The following is a 19,810-nucleotide window of genomic DNA, read 5'->3' as shown; positions in this document are numbered from 1 at the left end:
GGCTTTCTATTATAGCTGTGTCCTTAACGGACGTACAGCTGACCACCTTACACACAATAAAACGTGCGCCGGACCGGACCAAGAGCGGTCCGGTACGAACGTCTGTAGGCAATTTTAGGAGCCGAGCCATAGACAACGAGGCAAAGTTGCCGGTTAAAAATATGTGGAATGTTTATGTCTTCTTGTCTATGAATTGAGTTTGTTTTTTTGTTATGGCTGTCTTGTGCGAAAGCGTCTGCGTTTGCTGTTTCTTTCCAAAAATCAATAAAATTTTCAATACGGTCGGTCAATACCAGTCAAAGTGAGCAGTGTTCGTTTATGCTTAGTAACATGTAATGATTTCCACACGTAATAAGAATTTTGGTTAGGTGTAACGCACAACATCACCATGCATCGCCGTGGCGGGAAACGTATCCGGATGGATGATCCTCCACCGGAGTACGTGAATCCCATGACCCCGGCTACTCCCATGACTGACTACGGGGGGCAGTCTGTACATGAGCCGGAGACGTCCCATGTCAACTACTCAGGGTTCAACGTCGGGACGGTAGTGAACTCGACTGCCGTTGAGCCGCCGCGGGAGGAAGAAGATTCTCATCATGAGGAAGATGATATGCGGTCACCCTCCCCAGCGCCTACTAAGCGCGTCACAAGAAGCCGTGGGCGCGGTGGAGACGGAGGCTACGTAGGGCGGCTAGCGGAGTCGCCGCCGCCGCCGCCGCTGCGGCCCCGGCGGGGGCGCGGGGGCCGTGGTCGTGGCCGAGGGCGGGGCGCGCCGCCTCCGCCATCTTATTCACCTCCACCAATGTTACTTCCTGGAGATGATGAAAACAGCCTATACAATATACTTCGCTTCAATAAGACTGCTATCAACGTAAGTTACTATTATATCGCGATACTATCACCGAAATTCGGGAGAGCACATTTGCTTACGAACCCGACAAATCCAGACTGGATTTGTTGAAGTACCCTCATATTTCAATACACTACAGTAACTATCATTGTTTATTATTATTCCTTGTCGAAAAATACTATGAGTTCAGAAGCGAGTAAACATAACGCCAGGTTTCATGTTTACTCTTACTAGAAAAAGTATGTACACTGACTGAGTACATACATTGTCTGTGTCCTTGTAAGTTACTATAACAATAGCTTTGGTATTGAGTTTGGGTTGAGATGTTCATATGATTTTGCACTTTTGCAGCAAGTGGTGGACTTGTGGATTGAGCAGTACAAGAGCAACCGTGAGCATGCACTGGTGCAGCTTATGCAGTTCTTTATCAACTCTTCTGGCTGTCGGGGGAAGGTGACTCCTGACATGGCTCAGATGGACCATACTCTGATCATCAAGAAGATGACCCAGGAGTTTGATGAGGTTATTATATTATTAAGTATACTTAAAATAAGAAAATTCATTCCATAATCAGAGAAAAAACCAAAATTATAAATGCACTAAGCTAGGCCCAGAAACAAAAATGGAGATGGGCTGGCCATGTTGCTAGACTCCAGGGCGAGAGGTGGATCTTACATGTGATAGCCTGGACAGGTCCAGATGCAAAAAGGAAGAGAAGACTGCCATTGGCACGCTGGTCTAATGACTTAATTAAAGTAGCAGGAAGCAGGGCCCAACACCGATAAAAATTGAAGAATCTGGAAGAGGCCTATACCTCTTAGGAGGGTTCTGGAGTAATTTTCGATATAGACAAATTAAGTTTAAATCCTAGATTAAGTTTTTGTTACCCAGAAATAAAAGCCTATTTTATTTCATTAACATTTATAGGATTACACTCAAATGGTACTAATAGCTACCAAGTGGTGGGACACCGTCAAGAGAGCTTTTGGCTCAATGCAGAAAGCAACCCCTGTGGCTTACGTCACATGGATGTTCCTTGTCGATAAGGTTGATGTTGATTCAAATTAATGCCATATGGAAATAGCACCTTATTGACAACTGACAATAAGTACCCTTTTGATTGAAAATGGCACATGTAGCAATCACAAATGCTCAGTCATGATGGCATGGCAAAGGTGAACAGAAGAGAATGGATTAATTTCATGTTTTTGTACAGTCTACAACATACCTACAGTTGTATTGGACTAAGTACACAAAAAGTTCCTAGTTCTGTATTAAACCTAATGTATTATGTAGTTAGGTTTGTAATTTTCTAATTCAACATTTTTTTGTCTAGGAAAGTGGAGAATATCCTCTAATTATGACAGGACAGACATGGAAGAAGTTCCGGGCGAATTTCTGCGAGTTCATCCAGACACTGGTGAAGATGTGCCAGTACTCCATCATCTATGACCAGTATCTCATGGATAACATCATCTCTTTGCTCACTGGCTTGTCTGATTCACAAGTCAGAGCGTTCAGACACACTGCTACACTTGCAGGTAAGTTTAATGATTTTTTCCTTAAAAAAATAAAAATCTGTACTTTGAAAAATACTTTCAGTCAGCACATGCATAGAGTAACTTATACTAGAGCGGTACTGTCATAATAAATTTTGTAACCCCAGTAAATTTACTGCCATCTGTCGACACACTTTAAAACTAAAAATGAAGATTTATCAAAATACGATAAAATGTATTTAAATATGGATAAATGATTTTTTTTATTTGCATTAATTATTTTTATGATTTTGACCCATGTTCTTTCACTGATATGCGTTAAAATTGTTAAATAACAAACGAAATCGTCAACGCCATCTATACGACAGTAGGCCTAAGCTAGTAGCGCCCTCTGAACGATAATCAAATTTTCTTGATTTTCGAGGCACGTTTTTTCCTTAGACTGTGTCCATCTATTACGGAGTTATATCTATCTTTGGTACATGCTTTTAAAGTTTGCATTAGGAAACGAAGTACTTTCTCTTATCGTAGCATAATCTGGGCTGGTCATATAGCACGAAAGACCGATTCGTGGAGTAAATGACTACTCGAGTGGCGACCGGGGGGGGAAGAGCGTCGTCAAAGTAGACCCCAGATGCGATGGGACAACGACATCAAGACGTGACGAATGGCGCAAAATGAAGGAGGCCTACACCCAAAGGGTAGAAAAAGGTTAAAGAGAGAGAGAGAGAGAGAGCATAATCTGACTGCTTGGTTCCAAAGGTGCTTACAGAAAAGTATCAATGTTACCTTTACAAGGCAGATTCTCCCTCTTGGTGTAATGAGGAGTGTAATAAACTAAAAAGAGCCTTAATCATGAATATTGTTACAGTGATGAAACTAATGACGGCACTTGTGGACGTGGCTTTACTGACATCTGTGAACTGCGACAACTGCTTACGTCAGTACGAGGCGGAGCGGCTCAAGGCGCGTGATAAGCGAGCAAGCGAAAGGCTCGAGGTTAGTATTTTTATATATTGACTGTTGTTTCTTTTATTTAAATACTGCACTGAGTGTCATAGATCAGCGGTTTCAGACGGTGACAGGCAATCAATTAAGACATTTTTTTGTTTCTTAGGTGCTTGTGGCAAAGCGACAGGAGTTAGAAGAAAACATGGAGGAGATTAAGAACATGCTTTCGTACATGTTCAAGTCCGTGTTCGTGCATAGATACAGGTAACATACAATTTGTCATTTCCACTAAAGTTCTATTCGTCCATTCTGCCATAGCATTCTGTTGCGGTGTAACAGGGCGCCCGAACAATATACCGTATTATTATAAATGCCTGTAAATAAAGCCTTTTATATCTGGGTAAAGAGAACAAAATGCCTGTAATCGATCGGTATTAAAAGCGGAAGTCTACTTTTAATAAACAGAGTATAAAAATACTAGAAGCCAGACAATATTCGCTTTTTAGCGATAAGACCGCCTGTTGTTTAACCTCTTCTTTTGTATATTATTTGTATTGTTTTCTGTAATGAGATGTGAAATAAATAAAATAAAATAAAAATAAAAAAGCCTTTATTTCCAAATTTCCAACTTTACATCAAAAGTTTTTGCATATTGTTGGTAATTTTCTTATAGCTAGTAGTAAGTGTTAAGTTTATGTATGTTATTTACTAATTTAATTTGGACCCCTCTTTGAGTGGAGGCCTCCTCCAATTCGCTCCATTTTTCTTTGCCTGCAGTTTCATTTAAATTTTCTGCGTACAGGTTCTCCATTTGTTTTGAAATTGTTTTTTTGTTAAGTTTGGTGTGCAATAAAGAGTATTTGTATTGTAATATTATTATTTTGTACAAATTGCGTCCATAAAAAGTGCCATGGCATAACATTTATGACGAATTTTGAGAGAAACAAGATGATCTAAGATTTCACAAATTTTAATTTTTTTTCCAAGTTATAACAATAATGTTATTTGCAGAGACACATTGCCGGACATCAGAGCCATCACGATGGCTGAGATAGGCATCTGGATGGAGAAATTCCCTGCGCATTTCCTCGACGATCTCTATCTCAAGTACATTGGGTGGACTTTGCATGACAAGGTATGCCTATTGAATGAATGAAAATGAAAATGTTTATTTCTTTTAAAACATACAGGTTATTATACAATGGTAAAGATCTCCTAGTAGGTATACAATACCTGTGGCAGGAGATCCTGCTCATCCGTTATGTTACGAGTAGTTACCTATATAATAAAAATAAATGAACAAAAAGTACTTTTACTATTACTGACATTAAAGCCATCAGGATTTTTGTGGTATAGGTATTGCAATTGCACTATATTGAGAGGCTACGCATTCAACAAAACATCGGGTATAGACATGAAATTCGTGCCCTTTTTGATTATGTTTCATAATTTTGCTTTCGAGTCTCGCGGACATTATATCGCTTACACGATTTCATACAAAATGTATGAAAAGTTAAAAGCCCCTGAGACAAGGTTTTCAGCATTGTCTGGGACTCGAGAGGTTAATGCATACATCATTTGTTCCATTCACTTCTAACTAAAACTGAATTAACTACACTAGTGTTTCTCGTTTATTTGGATGTCTCTTTGTGTTCTAGGTGGGCGAAGTCCGTCTCCGCTGCCTCCAAGCCCTACAGCCCCTGTACGAGTGTGAAGAACTCAAGGGCAAGCTGGAGCTCTTTACCAGCAAGTTCAAAGATCGCATCGTCGCTATGTCGCTCGACAAAGAAACAGACGTGGCCGTGCACGCCGTGCGACTTGTTATAGCCATTCTCAAGTTAGTTTTTTGATCATATTTTCTATTAATTTTATATAATAAACCTTTTACTAGTTACCCGTTTTATCCTTAACTTAGCGTTTTCCGGTTTACATCGTAAATGAGCCCAGTGATTGTTGTGTTACGATTTTTCTTTGTTACAAAAATGACTGGCAATCTTCCTTAAGAACTTAAAAGTTTCAAGCTTCCTGAAGGTTTCTGATCTAGCAAACAACTTTTGCCACAGATAACAAGTAAACCTATCGCCATCTAAAAACTTTCAAAGCACGGAGGTGCGTCGTGCGTCCAAACCTGAAGAACGCGTCCGATCCGCGCCGTGAATGCGCCCGTTTGCGAAAGACTTGCTAATATGGCGTGTATTAAAACGGTTGCAGCAGCCGAGTTGTCCGCAAATGGCGCGCTAATTCGTCTTAATCATCCGTGTGTATTTTAAAAATGACAGGGAATTAAGTCGGGGTATATTCTCAGGATGCACCCGGACGTGCTGACCGACAAGGACTGCGAGAACGTGTACGAGCTGGTGTACTCGTCGAACCGCGCGGTGGCGGCGGCGGCGGGCGAGTTCCTGAACGTGCGCCTGTTCCGCGCCGAGCCGCCGCCCGACACGCCGCCGAGGTCGAGCCGCGGGAAAGAGCGCCTGCCCAATACGCCGCTTATAAGGGATTTGGTGCAGTTCTTCATTGAGTCTGAAGTGAGTAGCTAATGTGACCTGGATATTCTCAGGATGCACCGAGACGTGCTAACACACTAAGACTGCGAGAACTTGTACGAGCTAGTGTACTCATCGAAGTTCCTCTACGACGTGAGACTGTTCCGCGCCGAGACGCCTGTCTAATACGCCGCTTATCCGGTATTTAGTGCAGTTCTTCATTGAATCTGAGGTGAACGACTAATATAAAAATAACATGCGACTTTTGTGATACTTTCACGATTAAGAATCCTTATATGAACAATTCATGTTAGCTGGCCAACACGCCTTAATAAAGTTAAACTAAATTGAATTGAGTTACAATTCTTATTTAATTGGCAGAGGCATCGGTGGAGGCGCTGCTATAAAAATAAGTGTAACTGCTGTATGGAATTTTCCAATCCCTTTAACTCTAGTAAGATGCGACCCGCCTCTAGCTAGCTGATTTGAATTTTTACGTAATGTAAAAAAACTCTACTTTTCAATCCAAAAAAGTATTGCTTACTATCGAGCGATTCATCTACATGTTTGCTTTCTAGGTATATCATAAAAAAGTATTTAAAGTGAATATTCTTTCAGTTACACGAGCACGGCGCGTACCTGGTAGACTCGTTGATCGAGTCTAACCCGATGATGAAGGACTGGGAATGCATGACAGACCTACTGCTAGAAGAGCCCGGTCCCGGAGAAGAAGCCCTTGACAACCGGCAAGAGTCCTCACTAATAGAACTGATGGTTTGCTGTGTACGGCAGGCTGCTTCAGGTCAGTATGCGTTGTAAAATAGCGAACTCGCTGTACTACGATTAAAATAATCATTGGCCATATAGTATGTAGAAGGTAGAAACCACGAGCGGAACCGAATCGAGCGAATGCGGCGAGGGAATAGCCGGGTCCACACAGAGCGAGCCTACGCGCGAGGCAATTTTCTCGCGCACAAAACGGCCAGTGTAGATTTGCCTCGGCTGAGGCGGCGTGCGCGAGGCACATCTACGTCGTCTACACTGGCCGTTTTGTGCGCAAGGAAATCGCCTCGCGCGTATTCTCGCTCTGTGTGGACCCGGCTAACCACGTACACGAATAAAAGGAGACGCTGGTGGGTTGCATTTAGAAACCATTTAGTTATCACTAGACTTGTCACTATTTAGAAACTATAACAGGTAAGGCGTGCATCTATCTAGACCGCGGATGGCTAGCCGAGCCGCGCCGCTAGAAAATCGCTCGTGCCAATCGTTCGCCGTGCGGATCGGCACCTAACGCTACGTTTATCTCGGGCGTAACGTAAAAACTTATTTGAGCAATAGCCAGGATCTGTGTAAAGTTAGCTGACTAGTTACGTATGTATATGTACAGGCGAGCCTCCAGTCGGGCGCGGGGCGGCGCGCAAGCACTCGGCAGCGCCCAGCAAGGAGCAAGCCAAGGCCGTGGCGGACGACCGCGCGCGCCTCACGCAGCACTTCATCGCCGTGCTGCCCGCGCTGCTCGACAAGTTCGGCGCCGACGCGGAGAAGCTGGCCAACTTGGTCGCTATTCCTACGCACTTTGAGCGGTCGCTCTACTGCACGGCTAGACAGGTAAAAACTAGTGGTTGTTAGAACTCGATTTGTCAGGATTTTCGTTACTCCCCGAATTTTAAAAGAAGATTTTTGATACCCTTTCGATTGGATCCATTGTCATTAATCGAAATCTGACGATGGAATCGTGGGACCACTTCAAGATATCTCGAAACGCACCGTCGGAAGTGGAACTGCTGATGAAGACCACAAAATAATGACGTTTTTAACTGTTGTGAAGTCGAGAAATGTTTGGAGGCCTGTGTGTGGTTTGCTAAAGACTATTCTTGAGGTTTTAAAATTATTTGATTTTACAATATTCTCCATAATTAGAAAGCTTATGACTGTACAGGCGTAGACCATTCTACATCGTGTTTTCAACAGGTCATGTTCTCAACCGTTTACCGTAGTAACCAATCCACAATCGCGGTAACTCTAAACACTGCTCATCGTAACAACAGGAAACGGCGCTCCGCGAGCTGCTTGCACGTCTTAAGGACATCGTGGGCGCACAGACCGAGGCCGAAGTCCTGGAGACCGCCGGCCGCACTCTCGAGTACCTCTGCGAGGCCGAAGGCGCCGCGGCCAGGCAGTGCGCCGTCGCCAGAGCGACCATCACGGACATGTGCGTCAACAGATACAAGGAGGCTATCGACGAGTACCGCTCGTTACAGCAAGGGGTGAGTTACACTGCTGGTTACTGTTAGCAATAATCTAACGGCTATTCGTACAATTAAAAAAAATCGTCGGCGCGCAGATCGAGGCCAAAGTCCTCGAAGTCAAAGTCCTCCATACAAGGGCCCAATCTGGATACAAACCAGCGTCTTCAGTATTTGCGGCTTACGCCATAACCCCCAGGCTACCCGTCAGAACTATCTGGCCTGAGAAATTTAACGTAAACTCTAACGAAGCTATGTTGTCACTTCCCTCCTTTCCGAATCATTTAGCGGCCCTGGAGGCCTTCGTTATATTGTTTAGCATGACATGTGTTTAGCCTTCTTCAGGGATAAAGTTGCGAGCCGAGGCTATTGCCTAATAAAATTATAAGTAACCTCTTTTCAGGGTGAAGAGCCAGATGCGGACGAGACGTTTAACGTAGTGAATTCACTGCGCAAGGTGTCAATTATGTACATGTGCCACGATCTGAACAACACCAATATTTGGGACTCCCTCTTCGAAGATCTACCCAAGTGCCTTAAGCCCAATGAGATGCCAGCTCAGGTTTGTGATTTACATTTAAAGTTACAAGTACAGAAAAACCAATACTCTAGAAATGTGACGTACGTGACGTGTGAAGCGTGTGGCAACATTAGGATTAGCTGCACTCATTTTTACCACAGGCTATTGTCAGTTCAGTACGGCGCTTAAGCTATGTCAATGTGAAAATATTACGTGGTTACAAGGTATTTAGGTAGAAAGTGTGCGGAAAGAGAAGAGTTGTGAAGCTGAGCTCCCTTACATACGACCTCCTCTTTCCGCACAGACTATCAAGGGATCATGTAAACTGAAGGATGATTCTTGCATGGCAAACCCGCAAAGTTTTTCGAATATTTTTTTCTGGTTTCAAATATTGAAAAAATCGATAAGGAAATCGATTTTTTGTCATGTTTTTTAGGGTTAAAAATACGCTTTACCCTCTCATATTCCCGTATTCACACTTAATGCAGCTATGATTTTGGGTCTTTGTTTCAGTCGATATAGTTTAGTAAGTAGAAAAGTAAGATTGAAAACATTAAATTTGATTATGAATGACAATTTTGACATGCTGCTACACAATTGAAAGATGGCGTTTTTACTACTTATGAGCTAGCAATCAATAGGACAGAACTTGTGTCATATGGCCACATGGTTTTTTTAGGGTTCCGAACCCATAGGGTAAAAACGGGACCTTATTACTAAGACTTCGCTGTTCGTCCGTCTGTCATCAGGCTGCATCTCATGAACCGTGATAGCTAGACAGCGTCACAGGTAATTTTTCAGTGTCACAGGAGGTATTTCTGTTGCCGCTATAACAACAAATACTAAAGACAGAATAAAATAAATATTTAAGTGGGGCTCCCATACAACAAACGTGATTTTTTTGCTGTTTTTTGCGTAATGGTACGGAAACTTTCGTGCGCGAGTCGGACTCGCACTTGGCCGGTTTTTCTTAACCTGGCAGTTACTTTAACCCTGCACTTGTTTATCAGGCGCTGGTGTACGTGGTGCGGTGTCTGTTCTACTCGGTGCTGTGGTCGCTGCACGAGCTGGAGGAGCGCGGCGCCGGGGCCGGGGCGGGGGGCAGCGTGGAGGCGGGCGCGGCGGCGCTGCGGGAGCGGCTGCACCAGTACGCCAGCCTGTGCAAGGACATCGTGGCGAGGGGCGTCGAGCCGCAACTACGGGAGGAGGTAGGCTATATGCCGTACTCTATGCTGTGGGCGCTGCACGAGCTGGAGGAGCGCGGCGCCGGGGCCGGGGCGGGGGGCAGCGTGGAGGCGGGCGCGGCGGCGCTGCGGGAGCGGCTGCACCAGTACGCCAGCCTGTGCAAGGACATCGTGGCGAGGGGCGTCGAGCCGCAACTACGGGAGGAGGTAGGCTATATGCCGTACTCTATGCTGTGGGCGCTGCACGAGCTGGAGGAGCGCGGCGCCGGGGCCGGGGCGGGGGGCAGCGTGGAGGCGGGCGCGGCGGCGCTGCGGGAGCGGCTGCACCAGTACGCCAGCCTGTGCAAGGACATCGTGGCGAGGGGCGTCGAGCCGCAACTACGGGAGGAGGTAGGCTATATGCCGTACTCTATGCTGTGGGCGCTGCACGAGCTGGAGGAGCGCGGCGCCGGGGCCGGGGCGGGGGGCAGCGTGGAGGCGGGCGCGGCGGCGCTGCGGGAGCGGCTGCACCAGTACGCCAGCCTGTGCAAGGACATCGTGGCGAGGGGCGTCGAGCCGCAACTACGGGAGGAGGTAGGCTATATGCCGTACTCTATGCTGTGGGCGCTGCACGAGCTGGAGGAGCGCGGCGCCGGGGCCGGGGCGGGGGGCAGCGTGGAGGCGGGCGCGGCGGCGCTGCGGGAGCGGCTGCACCAGTACGCCAGCCTGTGCAAGGACATCGTGGCGAGGGGCGTCGAGCCGCAACTACGGGAGGAGGTAGGCTATATGCCGTACTCTATGCTGTGGGCGCTGCACGAGCTGGAGGAGCGCGGCGCCGGGGCCGGGGCGGGGGGCAGCGTGGAGGCGGGCGCGGCGGCGCTGCGGGAGCGGCTGCACCAGTACGCCAGCCTGTGCAAGGACATCGTGGCGAGGGGCGTCGAGCCGCAACTACGGGAGGAGGTAGGCTATATGCCGTACTCTATGCTGTGGGCGCTGCACGAGCTGGAGGAGCGCGGCGCCGGGGCCGGGGCGGGGGGCAGCGTGGAGGCGGGCGCGGCGGCGCTGCGGGAGCGGCTGCACCAGTACGCCAGCCTGTGCAAGGACATCGTGGCGAGGGGCGTCGAGCCGCAACTACGGGAGGAGGTAGGCTATATGCCGTACTCTATGCTGTGGGCGCTGCACGAGCTGGAGGAGCGCGGCGCCGGGGCCGGGGCGGGGGGCAGCGTGGAGGCGGGCGCGGCGGCGCTGCGGGAGCGGCTGCACCAGTACGCCAGCCTGTGCAAGGACATCGTGGCGAGGGGCGTCGAGCCGCAACTACGGGAGGAGGTAGGCTATATGCCGTACTCTATGCTGTGGGCGCTGCACGAGCTGGAGGAGCGCGGCGCCGGGGCCGGGGCGGGGGGCAGCGTGGAGGCGGGCGCGGCGGCGCTGCGGGAGCGGCTGCACCAGTACGCCAGCCTGTGCAAGGACATCGTGGCGAGGGGCGTCGAGCCGCAACTACGGGAGGAGGTAGGCTATATGCCGTACTCTATGCTGTGGGCGCTGCACGAGCTGGAGGAGCGCGGCGCCGGGGCCGGGGCGGGGGGCAGCGTGGAGGCGGGCGCGGCGGCGCTGCGGGAGCGGCTGCACCAGTACGCCAGCCTGTGCAAGGACATCGTGGCGAGGGGCGTCGAGCCGCAACTACGGGAGGAGGTAGGCTATATGCCGTACTCTATGCTGTGGGCGCTGCACGAGCTGGAGGAGCGCGGCGCCGGGGCCGGGGCGGGGGGCAGCGTGGAGGCGGGCGCGGCGGCGCTGCGGGAGCGGCTGCACCAGTACGCCAGCCTGTGCAAGGACATCGTGGCGAGGGGCGTCGAGCCGCAACTACGGGAGGAGGTAGGCTATATGCCGTACTCTATGCTGTGGGCGCTGCACGAGCTGGAGGAGCGCGGCGCCGGGGCCGGGGCGGGGGGCAGCGTGGAGGCGGGCGCGGCGGCGCTGCGGGAGCGGCTGCACCAGTACGCCAGCCTGTGCAAGGACATCGTGGCGAGGGGCGTCGAGCCGCAACTACGGGAGGAGGTAGGCTATATGCCGTACTCTATGCTGTGGGCGCTGCACGAGCTGGAGGAGCGCGGCGCCGGGGCCGGGGCGGGGGGCAGCGTGGAGGCGGGCGCGGCGGCGCTGCGGGAGCGGCTGCACCAGTACGCCAGCCTGTGCAAGGACATCGTGGCGAGGGGCGTCGAGCCGCAACTACGGGAGGAGGTAGGCTATATGCCGTACTCTATGCTGTGGGCGCTGCACGAGCTGGAGGAGCGCGGCGCCGGGGCCGGGGCGGGGGGCAGCGTGGAGGCGGGCGCGGCGGCGCTGCGGGAGCGGCTGCACCAGTACGCCAGCCTGTGCAAGGACATCGTGGCGAGGGGCGTCGAGCCGCAACTACGGGAGGAGGTAGGCTATATGCCGTACTCTATGCTGTGGGCGCTGCACGAGCTGGAGGAGCGCGGCGCCGGGGCCGGGGCGGGGGGCAGCGTGGAGGCGGGCGCGGCGGCGCTGCGGGAGCGGCTGCACCAGTACGCCAGCCTGTGCAAGGACATCGTGGCGAGGGGCGTCGAGCCGCAACTACGGGAGGAGGTAGGCTATATGCCGTACTCTATGCTGTGGGCGCTGCACGAGCTGGAGGAGCGCGGCGCCGGGGCCGGGGCGGGGGGCAGCGTGGAGGCGGGCGCGGCGGCGCTGCGGGAGCGGCTGCACCAGTACGCCAGCCTGTGCAAGGACATCGTGGCGAGGGGCGTCGAGCCGCAACTACGGGAGGAGGTAGGCTATATGCCGTACTCTATGCTGTGGGCGCTGCACGAGCTGGAGGAGCGCGGCGCCGGGGCCGGGGCGGGGGGCAGCGTGGAGGCGGGCGCGGCGGCGCTGCGGGAGCGGCTGCACCAGTACGCCAGCCTGTGCAAGGACATCGTGGCGAGGGGCGTCGAGCCGCAACTACGGGAGGAGGTAGGCTATATGCCGTACTCTATGCTGTGGGCGCTGCACGAGCTGGAGGAGCGCGGCGCCGGGGCCGGGGCGGGGGGCAGCGTGGAGGCGGGCGCGGCGGCGCTGCGGGAGCGGCTGCACCAGTACGCCAGCCTGTGCAAGGACATCGTGGCGAGGGGCGTCGAGCCGCAACTACGGGAGGAGGTAGGCTATATGCCGTACTCTATGCTGTGGGCGCTGCACGAGCTGGAGGAGCGCGGCGCCGGGGCCGGGGCGGGGGGCAGCGTGGAGGCGGGCGCGGCGGCGCTGCGGGAGCGGCTGCACCAGTACGCCAGCCTGTGCAAGGACATCGTGGCGAGGGGCGTCGAGCCGCAACTACGGGAGGAGGTAGGCTATATGCCGTACTCTATGCTGTGGGCGCTGCACGAGCTGGAGGAGCGCGGCGCCGGGGCCGGGGCGGGGGGCAGCGTGGAGGCGGGCGCGGCGGCGCTGCGGGAGCGGCTGCACCAGTACGCCAGCCTGTGCAAGGACATCGTGGCGAGGGGCGTCGAGCCGCAACTACGGGAGGAGGTAGGCTATATGCCGTACTCTATGCTGTGGGCGCTGCACGAGCTGGAGGAGCGCGGCGCCGGGGCCGGGGCGGGGGGCAGCGTGGAGGCGGGCGCGGCGGCGCTGCGGGAGCGGCTGCACCAGTACGCCAGCCTGTGCAAGGACATCGTGGCGAGGGGCGTCGAGCCGCAACTACGGGAGGAGGTAGGCTATACACGCAAACCAAACTGACGATCGGGGTCATATCTCTCTCTGTCACCCTACCTTCGACCACGCGAGCGTAAATGAGAAGTTTTACGACTTAATCTATAGGCTATACGCCTTACCCTATGCTGTAGTCGCTGCATGCGCCAGAGCAGCGCGTGTTTTGGAACTAAAATGTCGTTTCTTTACCCGATTAAATGCTCGTACACAATAAGGTGACTTTGCGCCCAGGTTTTTCTTTGAGAACGTTAGGAGCCGCCGCTTCGATGACTTCAGAGTTTAGGGCAGGTTTTACTCTGTTTTTTTTTTTACTTTTCTATACATATTATTTGCAATATTATGACGACTATTCTCACACTAAATAATCTGGCACCTAATATTCATCATTTCTTTCCTATCAGCGAAAAATAAAAAAATTACATCCACGATGAACACGTTATTAATGTGTGCAACCTCTAGGCGTACACATCACTCTGCGACCTGCTGATCTTCTTCGCGGAGCAGCTGGGCTCGCGCGGCTCGCCGGCGCTGCGCCCGCTAGTGTTGGAGCCCGACCCGGAGCTCTGCGACCTGCTCAACGACTTCATACAGGAGTTCGTGTTCGTACAGCACAACTACGGTAATAACACGTCTTGCATAAACACATCACACATTCTGCACTATTTCGATAATAGCTAAACGTCGCTGTCAGATAGGTTTATCGACTTCTTGTTTACAATGAGATTGCGTGTATGGTGGATGGCGTTATTCGTGACAGAAACAATCACTGTCTATAGCTGTACTGGGTCTATTTTAAACACCATGAATTTATAGAATTTAAATTCACAAAAGTGTTACAATATTTTTCTGACAAAGAGTTACTGTTGGGGCTAACGTGATAGAATAACAACAAGAAATAGTTGATCCACTCAGATATATTGGAGCGCACACATTCGTAAAGGATTCGTGTTCAGATAGTTTTAAGCGAACTATGTGGATACAGATATTCTTTATGGAAACGAACTCACTTATAGTGAACATAAATTATATATGGAAAAAAACAAACGTCAAAAGGATTTTTAAGACAGGAATCCTAAGTTGTTTGGGTCAAACGCCACTTGTTTAATTACCAAAATAACGATATTAAAATTAATGTGACTCGAAATTTATATAAATATAATATGTTATAATGTGTGTGTTCAATGGAGAATTAAATGCACAATGTTGAGTATGGGAACGACGGTGGCAAATTGGTTGAGTTTAATAAGGGACGGTTTTATAAATATCCGTTCGACTATTAACATAAGGACCACCCCACACTAGCGTCTCCCCAGCGTCGGCGTCTAGTCAACTCTATGGCTGCTGCTCGACGCAACGTTGACGCAACTGCGCAGAGACGCCATTTTCCATAGCGCTGACTTGACGCCGACGCTCAAAAGACGCTAGTGTGGGATGGGCCTAAGAATCAAGAAATGACGAAAATAATCTGATCTGATTGGTCGAATGGATCCTTACAAAACTGCGCCTTGCCGGTTTGGATGGCATCGTACAGTTGGCAGCCGATATTCTACTCTAGCCAAAGGTATAAAAATGCACTATCAAGGAAGCTTCTATAAATATTTATAAGCCATTCATCTACATATATTCGCTGCTCACTGTACGCACGAGGGTAACTGCACTGGTTTCTAAAACTTTTGTACAAAATCTGTCTGTTTCTTTCAAATGTTTCAAATGTCGGCAAAATAATTAACGTAATCATGTGCTGATCTAAAACAATATCATTTTATTACTAGCAAATGATTGCGTTAGATTTCAGTGTTTCGCTACGGTATAGTTAACCCGACAAACATCTGTGGAGAAAAAATATGCATTATTTTCGTTGGAAAAGTGTACAAGCGACTGTGGACATGGACGCCGCAGCTACCGACCGACTACTCTAGCGCCTCTGATAGTCTTGTTTTGAATAAAACTACGATTCAGATTGACGGGTTTGACATGTACCTATGTGTTCGACATAAAGAAAAAAAACATTTAAATTTACATGTCTATGGTGTTACGTATCGGTTTTGATTGGGTTCGACAAATACCCGTGTACCCTGTTCTTAAACTTTACATTTGAGTGACATTTGTAAACCTAGAAACTGCTGGTACAGTCAGCATCAAAACTACTCCACGTGTCTAATGACTAAAATCATATAGCCTACTTTTGACATTGACTAAACACTGACAAAGAGGTTTCAAGAACGGCTGGGTACCCGTTTAACATGCGTGCATGCTCGGCATGGTTTACAAATGGCTAGTTGTGTCCCAACGCACGACTGTGACCAGATACACGGGTACACGGGTCGCAACGCTGCCGTGGTGAGAGGTCGTGTAGGAGTGGTAGGGCTGGCGCTAGAGCGGTCGGAGCGGCGCGTAACGGAGCGTGTTTGGTTGCATGTCGCGTCCTGTCGTGTCGCGGACTTCGCGCGCCACTCCGGTAAGCACCACTCGCGGTCATCACCGACGGCGCATTTTACCTTAGTAATGCCCCGGGTGCACCCCGGCGGACGCCGTCCGCGGAGCGTCGCTTCCAGATTCGTGTCTTCGTCTCATGCAAACTTACCGCGTCGCTTGTCGAGCGAGTTGTGTGAGCTAGGTCGGTCGGTAGTCGGGCCGGGTCGGTGTCGCCGCGCAATAATGCATATTTTTGTCTCCGGAGCGGACGGTGTGGTGACATGACATTACTAAGGGAAAATTGTCGCGCCCGCTTCTCGCCCGAGCCCGCGCGCGACCGCCGTGAGCCGCATCGCGAGCGGTCTCGGAGCGTATTAACACAGTTTTGTTATTATTTGAGCATGTTTTGTGCGTGTACTCGTTTTAGTTGCGTCATTGTCGTGGTTATAGTAAGATCGAACTTTGGACATAGGTCCGGGAGTGTCACAGTCAAGCTTTTCTGAGTTTAACAAGAGGTTATTGGGGTGCGCTGTTAGTGGTAAAGGCTCTCGGGCGGTTTCAAATAGTGCTAAAATTTTAGAGCATACACGGGTCTTATTACAACGCGGTTGCACTTTTTACCAAATAATTCTGTTTTGTAAAGTGTATTGTTCGTCAGCGTACACAATTTCGATTACTCTTGCGTGTAACTCTTACCCGAGAGCTCTAGTAGCGATGAAATGCATGACTAACGTAGTACACAGAATGCGCCGAGCGACTCACTTTATTGGTGGTGTTCTAGCTAGTGGATGGTTTTGATATCTTTGTAACATATTTTTCTTTTTCTAGGCTTAGAGGTTTACACTCGCCATCGTCACATTTACACTAAGATGCAGATTTTCAAAAATAACCTATTGGGAACGCAACTCGCAGAAGGCATTACTTATTTTTTCATTCAGCTATAATGGTACTAGGTTCTTTGTGCTATTATTTCTGCACTTAAGGTGTACTTTTCATTTAAAAAAAAAATACTTTGTTTTTTGTATTGTAGACATGTGCAATTAGTATTAACGACTTTATGGAAAGCGCACTTTAATTTTCCTTCAATATATTCTCAAATGTACTAATTTCTTCCGGCGGCCTCTAATCTGCAACTTATTAACTATATATTAAAATGAAGGTCTACTTTCGCTTGCTTCGCCCGTGTCGAGTGTAATCCTCACTATAAATTCTCCGCATATTTTAAACACATTCGTATTGCAGATGGTCAAGACGAGAGACGAATCGAGGAGTTGCACAAAAGGCGTAACTTCCTGGCGGCGTACTGCAAGCTGATCGTGTATAATGTCACGCCAATACGGAGAGCCGCCGACGTGTTCAAGCACTACATTAAGGTATGTTTAAGTATGCTGATGATCAATAATTAAATTATAAGAAAAACAGTTATTTCCATAAAATCTGTAAAGACGGTAGCAAATAAGTAGTATGCATCAATCAAACAACGTTGCGGGTTAGTAGTATGTTCTAAGCGTATTACGTGTACCCAAAGGTTAAAAAGTTTTGAGCATAAAGTGCAATAATTCATGATATGGTAACAAAATTTTCATGTATTTCTAAAATAGATTGTTCTGCAGGTAGCACTACAAATGTTGACAAACATACATTAGGTACTACAACATTTAGTATTGTTTTAGGAACATGTAGAATTATATTATTTTGTTGAAAACCATATATAGTCCCAAGGACGTCCGCTAGCGCGGGCGGGTGCAAGGAGCGGGCGGGCGCACGCACGCGCGTGCCATCGTAGGTAAAATCCGTTACACGCGTCCGCGCCGCTTAGCAACGCTCATACTATTTTTCGCTAACCCCCTCACCCGCTGCAACCGCGCCAGCTAGCGGCCGCCCTAACGAGCGGCTATCGTCCGCGGTTGTCCACTTTGTTCATGGCCTTCTCTTGCAAATGAGATGACGTTCTAACGTTTGGTACTTTTCCAGTGCTACAACGACTACGGCGACATAATCAAGGCGACGCTGTCCAAGGCGCGCGAGATTAACAAGCTGTCGTGCGCGCTCACCATGCAGCTCGCCATGCAGGCGCTCTACGCCACCATGCTGCAGCGGCACGCCTCGCCGCATCGGCAGCTCCCGGAGTTGTTGGAGCTCAAGGTGAGCTTTAAACCACATGGACGCTAAGTGATTTTAGTATACAGTCACAGGTCGCATACGCTTACCGCCAACTTACAGTGTGAAACTACGGCGCGCCGCCACGATTGCAACCCTTTATAGAGCACAATAAGATATTTAAAAAAAATAACCACCCTATCACTTTTGTATATTTTCCTAAGCAGAATTTTTAGGAAATAGGGTGGCAATGAGGTTTGAATTGAGGATTTCTGATAATCAAGTCCGTTAAAGACGTGTGTCCTTAGCACCAAACACCATAATTGTTATAGCGTACGCTATCAAAATTAACTGCTATTATTTTAAGTCAGTTTCCATTTTGTTATGTTCATTTGTATTTTTTTGCGGAAAGTGCAGTGTGAGTAGGACATAAGATGGGTTGGGAAAATCCCGTATACGGTATACGGGAATACGGGAAAAATTAGATGAGTAATATTATAAAGACCGATTCTATAGTCTAAGAGGAAAACATATTTTGCCAATACGGTCGTCATAATTTTCACTGCTCGCTAAGAAAGCGTTTTGACATTAAGGTGATAATTAATAATGACAATACGTGTTGCAGGAGTTAGCGAAGCGTTTCTCGGTGATGTTCGGTCTGGACGCAGTGAAGAACCGTGAAGCGCTAACAGCGCTGCACCGCGCCGGCGTGGCCTTCGCGGCGCTCGAGCCGCGGAACCTGCTGTTCCTGGAGCCCCTGGCCGAGCTGTCCAACAAGCTGCTGCGACAGGACAAGCGGCACGTGCTTAAGGTATACTTTCCAAAATTGTATAAAGTTTTTTAGGGCTTATAAAAGTTTAGAAGTGTTCGGTCCGGTTGATGGTCGTCGGTTCGGTTTAGCTGACACGCAGCGTTATATGTACGCATAACATGTGATGTTGTAAGCGGCGTACTGTGTTGAACTAGAAAACCGAGTCCAAAGAAAACTAGAGACGACGAGATTAACGATGTGAAAAGATCTCACTAGCTCGACTCTTCGAGTCTTATGAATCGTCCTTTTTAGTCTTATGAGGCTTATAAAACGCCCGCGTACAAATTATGTTTGTTTAGCGAAACTCATTGATGTTTGTGATTCGATTATACTGCTAGGTCCACTTATTACAAAACCTTGTTTATACAGTTCCTGGACGCGAAGATCTCTGCGGGCGCGGGGTGGGGCGAGGAGTGGGCGCCGCTGCAGACCTACCGCGGCTCGCTGCTCACCGACGCGCAGGACGAGCGCCCGCCTCCTGCGAGGAGGCATTACACTAGGAAACACAGTCAGTTCTCTAACTCTCCCGTGTCTAGTTCCTGGACGCGAGATCTCTGCGGGCGCGGGGTGGGGCGAGGAGTGGGCGCCGCTGCAGACCTACCGCGGCTCGCTGCTCACCGACGCGCAGGACGAGCGCCCGCCTCCTGCGAGGAGGCATTACACTAGGAAACACAGTCAGTTCTCTAACTCTCCCGTGTCTAGTTCCTGGACGCGAGATCTCTGCGGGCGCGGGGTGGGGCGAGGAGTGGGCGCCGCTGCAGACCTACCGCGGCTCGCTGCTCACCGACGCGCAGGACGAGCGCCCGCCTCCTGCGAGGAGGCATTACACTAGGAAACACAGTCAGTTCTCTAACTCTCCCGTGTCTAGTTCCTGGACGCGAGATCTCTGCGGGCGCGGGGTGGGGCGAGGAGTGGGCGCCGCTGCAGACCTACCGCGGCTCGCTGCTCACCGACGCGCAGGACGAGCGCCCGCCTCCTGCGAGGAGGCATTACACTAGGAAACACAGTCAGTTCTCTAACTCTCCCGTGTCTAGTTCCTGGACGCGAGATCTCTGCGG

The 19,810-nt window shown here is 49.8% G+C and overlaps 1 protein-coding gene across 1 annotated transcript in view; it reads left to right on the top strand.

Moving 5' to 3' along the window:
• Positions 1 to 200: 200 nt before the first annotated feature.
• LOC134745345 (cohesin subunit SA-2) overlaps positions 201 to 19,810 on the top strand; it is a 38,009-nt gene continuing 18,399 nt past the window's right edge. Inside the window, exons 1-19 of the mRNA XM_063679366.1 lie at positions 201 to 874; positions 1,205 to 1,375; positions 2,190 to 2,394; positions 3,224 to 3,351; positions 3,470 to 3,567; positions 4,315 to 4,438; positions 4,962 to 5,140; positions 5,609 to 5,831; positions 6,408 to 6,591; positions 7,180 to 7,400; positions 7,841 to 8,059; positions 8,442 to 8,600; positions 9,569 to 9,664; positions 9,818 to 9,949; positions 13,886 to 14,045; positions 17,084 to 17,214; positions 17,816 to 17,986; positions 18,567 to 18,752; positions 19,122 to 19,260. Coding sequence (XP_063535436.1) covers positions 389 to 874; positions 1,205 to 1,375; positions 2,190 to 2,394; positions 3,224 to 3,351; positions 3,470 to 3,567; positions 4,315 to 4,438; positions 4,962 to 5,140; positions 5,609 to 5,831; positions 6,408 to 6,591; positions 7,180 to 7,400; positions 7,841 to 8,059; positions 8,442 to 8,600; positions 9,569 to 9,664; positions 9,818 to 9,949; positions 13,886 to 14,045; positions 17,084 to 17,214; positions 17,816 to 17,986; positions 18,567 to 18,752; positions 19,122 to 19,260 — 3,412 coding nt within the window. The 5' untranslated portion in view covers positions 201 to 388. The remainder of the gene's footprint in view (positions 875 to 1,204; positions 1,376 to 2,189; positions 2,395 to 3,223; positions 3,352 to 3,469; positions 3,568 to 4,314; positions 4,439 to 4,961; positions 5,141 to 5,608; positions 5,832 to 6,407; positions 6,592 to 7,179; positions 7,401 to 7,840; positions 8,060 to 8,441; positions 8,601 to 9,568; positions 9,665 to 9,817; positions 9,950 to 13,885; positions 14,046 to 17,083; positions 17,215 to 17,815; positions 17,987 to 18,566; positions 18,753 to 19,121; positions 19,261 to 19,810) is intronic.

This window comes from Cydia strobilella, chromosome 11 (assembly GCF_947568885.1).
Source record: "Cydia strobilella chromosome 11, ilCydStro3.1, whole genome shotgun sequence".
Taxonomy (NCBI): domain Eukaryota; kingdom Metazoa; phylum Arthropoda; class Insecta; order Lepidoptera; family Tortricidae; genus Cydia; species Cydia strobilella.
The sequence above is the reverse complement of the archived record's forward strand: the minus strand, read 5'-3'. Positions and strand labels throughout refer to the sequence as shown.